Here is a 7,490-nt window from a genome sequence, read left to right as displayed (position 1 = left end):
CGGAATGGGTGCAAGAATCAAGGGGGATTACAAACAAAAAGTAATACAACACATAGAAACACCCAGCACTCACCAGCTAGCTCACAGCTAAGATAAAATCACAACTGGAAAGGTTAGTTACCGCATCTGGCCAAAAGGGAAAGCTCAGGCACCACATCAAGGTCCTTTCCATTGCCTGAGTCCCTAACACAGCCACACCATCATGCAAGCTCACAAAGCCAAACAGACTGAGAACAAAGAAGGGGTGCACAGGTGGATGTAATCACCCAGAGAAAATACAAAACATGGAAGGGATCTGCACTCCAAGACCAGACCGGGTACACATCCTGTGACTCAGCAACATCCAGCCCTGGGTGCTAAATAGCACTCCAAAAAAGCTGCTGATGAAGGGGTTGTGAACCCCGAAAACGTTCCTATATTGAAGGTTTTTGTGGAAGTCCTGCGAGTGCATCTCTTTCTCTACATACATATATATATATATATATATATATATATATACACACACACACACACAGGTATATATATATATATATATATATATATACACACACACACAGGTATATATATATATATATATATATATATATATATACACACACACACACAGGTATATATATATATATATACACACACACACACACACACACACAGGTAGGTATATATATATATATATATATATATATATATATATATATATATATATATATATACATATATTTTTTTTAATTATAAAATATTCTTTAACACTACAAACTGTTTACAGATAAAATGTGTGATCACATATACAACTAGAATAAACTCTACCCTAGCGTCAAGGCGCTGGGTTGCACTTATGGTGACACCTTGACACTCCCTGCACCTCTACAGAGGGTAGGGAGGGGCGGGGATTCCCGTACGTCAAACAATACAGGAGCAGCCCACAATGCGGAAGGCAGGAAGAAAGTTTGAATGTGACTGGCATGGTTTAGTGGCGTGTACCAGGGAATATGAGAGTGTAATCTAAGTGAAGGTATTAAGTGAGTGCCAGGGAGTCGGGATTACTCGGGAATTGCACAGTTTAAACCGTGTCCTGGTAGCAAAAAGCGACGTCGGCTGTACAGCAGCAAGCTGAGACTTGCCAGCAGCGCATCAACCTGCTGCATCACCACCTACTATCTGCAGCCCCGGTCATCTGGCGCCCCCCGTAGCCATGTGGGATCCACAGGAGTTTGCACAGCACTGGCAGGCGGAGTTCCCTGGGGAGGAGGCTCCAGAGATGCAGCTGGGTTCGGTACAGGATGTGGAACAAGAGCTGGAGCGCTGCAGGACCAACCTGAAGAAGCTGCAACAAGTGCTGGCCGAGGAGAAGTTTAAAGTCATCTACCTAGAGAGCGCGCTGGCTCGGGATAAGGAGACCCCTAAACCCAAACCCAGGCAACGGGCAAAACCCCCGCCACCACCCCCTCCGCAGCGGACTCGGCGTTCTGACAAAAAGGGCACCGAACCGCTGCCACCACCACCGGTTATCAATCCGCCGCCCCAGGACCGGGACTTCGAGGATGAGGAGGGTGGCACTGAGCGGTTTGTATTGGGCAACCTGTTGACACCCGGTGGCTCACGACCAGACGAGGAGGAGCACCGGAGAGACCTGCTCCAGGTGCCCGGTACCGACTCCCCCAGACACAGCTCATCGGACCGGGGCAGCGACGGCTACATAAGCTCAGACCGTGAGGATGAGTCGTCTGTAGGTAGGTGTTAGACATCCTGCTAATCTTATGACGTCATTGGTACTTACAGTACTTGCACTACTAGCTAAGCTGGTTGGTACTTAGGTGTACGATTATTTTGTAAATACTACATGTAGCCATTTATTCATCTATCTGGTATCTAGATGCATTGATATACAGCTTGTATATAAATATTCAGAATCACAAAGACATATACACATGAAATCATATCTATCTATCTATCTATCTATCTATCTATCTATCTATCTATCTATATATATATATAAACGTGTAAATTAAATATTGAATACAGGTACTTTGTTGTGCTCATTCGTTTTGCCATATGATGCTTTGTATGTCTGCATCATGTTTGTTTTCACATATAACATTTACATACACTGCAGGGTTATGATCTTTATAGGCATATATATGTATGTGTGTCTGTGTTTTGTTTGATAGCAGTTGAAAAATATGATCACAAGTCTTTGATGAGGAAAATACAACAAAAACAAATCCAATGTGGCCACTTACTTGAAATGGTTGGATACCACAATTTTACAGTACAAGTGGTCAATGTGTCATAAAATAGTTTAAATATGAAGAACTTGTTAAAGTGTAGTGGTGATAACACATATAATGTTGAAGAATATCATTTGCCATACATCACTGCCCATTCTTTATTGTATTGCAATGAGGCAGGTTCCATTTGCATTAGCGTTCTGCATATCTACTGTTTTAATTTTTTTTAACATTTGCTATGGTTTGTATATATTACTGGTTACTCAGTGCATTCTCAGTGGAATAACTTTATCCTGCTCTTGTTATTTTTTTGAGGAATATTTAAAGGGACACTGTACTCAAAAAAATTATTTTGTGATTCACATAGAGCATGCATTTTTAAGCAAATTTCTAATTTACTCCTATTATCAAATGTTCTTCATTCTCTTGGTATGTTTATTTGAAAAGCAAGAATGTAAGTTTAGATGCCGGCCCATTTTTGGTGAACAACCTGGGTTGTCCTTGCTGATTGGTCAGCACCAATAAACAAGTGCTGTCCATGGTCCTGAAGCAAACATTTGCTGGCTCCATAGCTGAGATGCCTTCTTTTTCAAATAAAGACAGCAAGAGAAAAAATTAAAATTGATAATAGAAGTAAATTAGAAAGTTGCTTAAAATTGCATGCTCTATCTGAATCATGAAAGAAAAAAAATTGGGTTCAGTGTCCCTTTAACATTTTTTTTTGTATATATATCTTCTTATACCCATGAAGTTTCTCTCAATTCCTCCTCCAGGGCATATTTACTAACCATATTACTGTGACTGACAACTCCCAGTGATTCAAGCTGATGATTTACTATGACACCACATATCTTTTCAGTAAAGGTGCACATTGTAATACCTGCTTAAAAATAAAAACCTGGAAACAAGTATTATTTGTCATATTTATCATTTAAATTGAAAGATTTTACTTGTAATTAAACTGTCAAGTTAATAGAAGCCTTAGAAGTCTAATCTTTATGCTGAAAAATGAAATCTACTACTCATCTCCGAGGTATATCCTTTCTGTGCTATTAAAAATAAATCTCTTTTCTTTAAATGCTGTTGCATTCATAACATTGCAGAAATTTTACTTTGTTATTTACAGTAGAATTTCCATTTTATCATGGTGCTATCTGTATATAGAAACATGCACAGCAATCACCACTACTGCTGAATATGTGAATCAGTTGTTTTATTTCTGCAATAATAATGCAGACATTACTTTGTATTGGTTCTTGTGTGATGGGCACTCTTGTTTTTTTTGGAAACACTTGTGTAGTAGTGAAAAGAAGCTGCGGGTTGTTGTTGTTGTTTGGCAGACAACTTCTTCTTTTTAAGGACGGGGATGGTAGCCTATTTTTGTTCTTACCGTTAGGCTTTTCAGACTAATCACTTTGCTAAAGGCAGGTTGGAAAACAGACAGAAAGTGTTTGCGTTTATGGCAGCACATTGTTGCCGTTACAGCTACATATGTACTGGAGATAATGGCATTGTGCCATAGCTGTCTTAGATTTCAGTCATGAAGGGGTGGGTGTGCCTGAATTGTTTCATCTGCACTTATTGATTGTGTGAAAATATAAGCAATGCAAGACAAATGCCAGGCATAGATGATAACCAGCTTGCCAAACAAATCAATAGCAGTCACCATTTATTAATCTCTAATAGGACTTTAGTGAGCTAGTTAGTGTCATGATAAAATGCAACACAAGGACCATCATACAAGATGTTTAGACACGTTTTCTGCTTGTCATTTCATTTCCTGCTCAATTACTAACATGTCTCTTGTGATGAAAAAGTGTGAATGCATTTGATTTACTTTTTCATTGGGGTGAGGAAGGTAATGTGTCTATGGTGGTAACCTTTTTCAAAATGAGTGGTTGAATTAATTTGTATTTATTGCTTCAGACCATATTTTTTTGTTAAAGGGACATAGCACTCATAGTATTAGCTATTAAGAAATACATTACAAAAAGAAAAATATATTTACATTGTTTTATACTGTCATTTTGTTAGCATCATTTTAAAAGTTGTCACAAATGAATAGCAATTCTGGGATACATCTATTGAAAAGGCTAGTGGATCCTTTTTTACTTCTTATAGCCATTTCTACAAAATGCTCCACAATTGAAGAACAGGGTAGAGAAGCAGCAGTCTTATGACCACTGCTTGATAAATACTGACTGCAGGTTCTCTTATGCGAACCTGCAGTCAAAGCAGGAAAAGGCTTGATTATAAATAGATCTTTTATTTATTTAATCTCTTATAAACATAATTAACCTCTTCCTTCAGTCAATTCTATACCATCCCCCTGTGCCTATGCCCTTGTTTGCTATTTGTCATCAACACTTTTATTTAAATTCTAGTGGAGTAGTTGACAAATCTGTATAAAATGTAGGAGCCAGTAAGAATGTTAAAGGGACAGTAAACACCAGAATTTTTGTTGTTTAAAAAGGTAGATAATCCCTTTATTACCCATTCCCCAATTTTGCATAACCAACACAGTTATAATAATATACTTTTTACCTCTCTGATTACCTTGTATCTAAGCATCTGCAAACTGCCCCCTTATTTCAGTTCTTTTGACAGACATGCATTTTTAGCCAATCAGTGCTTGCTCTTAGGAGCTTCACGTGCCAGAGCTCAATGTTATCTATATGAAACAAATGAACTAACGCCCTCTAGTGGTGAAAAACTTTCAAAATGCTTTCTGATTAGAGGCAGTCTTCAAGGTCTAAGAAATTAGCACATGAACCTCCTAGATTTAGCTTTCAACTAAGAATACCAAGAGAACAAAGCAAAATTGGCAATAAAAGTAAATTGGAAAGCTGTTTAAAATTACATGCCCTATTTAAATCATGAAAGATTTTTTGTGACTTTACTGTCCCTTTAAGGAGACAGACATATTTTTATGAGCCAGGCAGTGATATTTGTATATAGATATATATATAGAATAACCCAAAAAGTTAGGAACCAGGAGTCAAATTCAAAAACAGTGGCTCCCTGGCTCCTGTGTTTGTTGAGCCTTGTTCTAGTGCTTTCTATATTATGGATATATCACAACTCAAGTAACTTACTATACAAAGCTCATTTGTCCCATATGATATATTTAAATTAGTCTGCAGGATTCATGCCCCTTATGTAAAATGCTGCCAGTGAAAACAAGGTTGTGTTTCATGCATGTGCATTAGGTATGGACAGTCCATTCACACGAAAAACAGTGCTGGTCATGCTCAGCTAAGATACACTGGCTTTACCATGTGCAACATATCTTGCTGCTATCGTGAAAGAAGGGTGGCATTGGCGATAATGTCACCAGTATCTCAGTGAGCTAGCGCAGGAGCTGTGTGTGCTCGCTATTTTTTCCCTTGGTAGCCCTCTGTGATAGGACTTGTATAATGAGTCCCACTGAGGGTTTAGAAAAGACTAGAATTTTAAAGGAAAGTTGTGCAAAAAGCAGATATAACCAGAAATTGAAGGTATTTGCTAAAATGATGTTAAATTCATACTCTGGTCTCTAATGTGATCGAGCATTGTACTATTACTAGCATTTAACTATGTGTTTAACCTTGCAAAGAGGTTAACATATAATACAAGTAAGTCCCAAAGCAGCAATGCCCTAGTTAACAAATTAGGTGTGCCAATGTTGAGAAGCATATGTGTGTAGCCGCCAATCACTAGCTAGCTCCCAGTGGTGCATTGCAATTAGTTACAGTTACAATGAAATATGAGATAATTCCACTCCTATTATATCCATAATTGAGTGTTGTAACATTCCCTTTACTGTCCTCTCCTCATATTTCTCACTTTTTATTCATGATATGTTTGGGAATTGCAGCAGGAGAGTGTAAGTAGTCCTTATATTCTTTAGGGACATTGTAATAAAAATACAGTAAAAATGAAGTTCCTGCTTTGATCATGGACACTAACCTGAAGCACACAATAGAGGCGTTAATTAAAGGGACAGTTCACCCAAAACATTTCTTCCCTTTAAATTGTTCCCAATGATCCATTTTACCTGCTAGAATGTATCAAATTGTTTACAAGTAGCTCTTTTACCCTTATTTCCACATTTGAAATAGCTGATGTAGCCTGTGGTATCCCCCGCCCATACTAAAAGTTTGTATATTGGCGTACAGGCAATTGACAGGCTATGTAAACACAGCCAGCAGAAGAAATTACACTCCATTGTTCTCTCTAAGTATTGAGCTTTGGTTTTCCAGACAAATATAAGATAAGGAAGCAAGTGTGTGTACACAAAAGGATAACATAATGAGATATGATATTACCTGAAACTCAACCCATTGTAATAGGCTGTGGTTTAAAAGCACAAAATCAGCTACTTCATATACACAAATAAACCTGAAAATGCAATTTCTCCTACATTTTACACTCTGCAGCTGGTATAGCAAGTCATTGAAAACACACTAATATAATAACAATTTTACCGTGTACTGTCCCTCATCACTGGTCTGTGAATGCTCACAGCTTTTGTCACATGGTACATGAATACCTACAAGATGGTGGCACCCAGTATATTGCCAACTGGCATCTGTAAGGAGTTAACATAAAAAAGCAGCTTTAAAGAGAGCTGAAGACACAAGTGAATTGTAACCATGCTATTGAAGTTGTGCCCAGCAGTTTAATGTCCATTTAAAACCAACCTGCAATTCATCTTTATACGTCAAATTGGAAACATAGAGCTGATAAATTGAAATTTTCAGACTGTATTTAAAGGGACAGTAAAGTCCAAATTAAACGATCATGATTCAGATAGGGCATGTCATTTTTAAACAACTTTTCCAATTTACTTTTATCATCAAATTTGCTTTGTTCTCTTGGTGTTTTTAGTTGAAAGCTAAACCTAGGTACAACCTAGGTAGGCTCATATGCTAATTTCTAAGCCCTTGAAGGCCGCTTCTTATCTGAATGCATTCGACAGTGTTACACAGCTAGAGGGGGTTAGTTCATGTGTGCCATATAGATAACATTGTGCTCACACCCCTGGAGTTATTTAAGAATCACTACTAATTGCCTGGAATGCAAGTCTGTCAAAAGATCTGAGAAAAGGAGGCAGTCTGCAGAAGCTTAGATACAAGGTAATCATAGAGGTAAAAAGTATCAGGGAATGGTAAATAAAGGGATTATCTATCTTTTTAAACAATATTATTTTTGTTGTTTACTGTCCCTTTAATATATAAATGTTGTTATTTAAGTAAGATTATGTTAATTGTTAAAAAGTTTGTA

At 37.6% G+C, this 7,490-nt stretch overlaps 1 protein-coding gene across 1 annotated transcript in view; it reads left to right on the top strand.

The window, feature by feature from the left end:
* Positions 1-922: 922 nt before the first annotated feature.
* Positions 923-7,490, top strand: part of ABR (ABR activator of RhoGEF and GTPase) — a 1,041,787-nt gene continuing 1,035,219 nt past the window's right edge. The window contains exon 1 of the mRNA XM_053706127.1: positions 923-1,727. Within this exon, the coding sequence (XP_053562102.1) occupies positions 1,190-1,727 (538 nt within the window). The 5' untranslated portion in view covers positions 923-1,189. The remainder of the gene's footprint in view (positions 1,728-7,490) is intronic.

The sequence above is a fragment of the Bombina bombina genome, chromosome 3 (assembly GCF_027579735.1).
Source record: "Bombina bombina isolate aBomBom1 chromosome 3, aBomBom1.pri, whole genome shotgun sequence".
NCBI lineage: Eukaryota > Metazoa > Chordata > Amphibia > Anura > Bombinatoridae > Bombina > Bombina bombina.
This window is presented reverse-complemented; position numbering and strand designations above follow the sequence as displayed.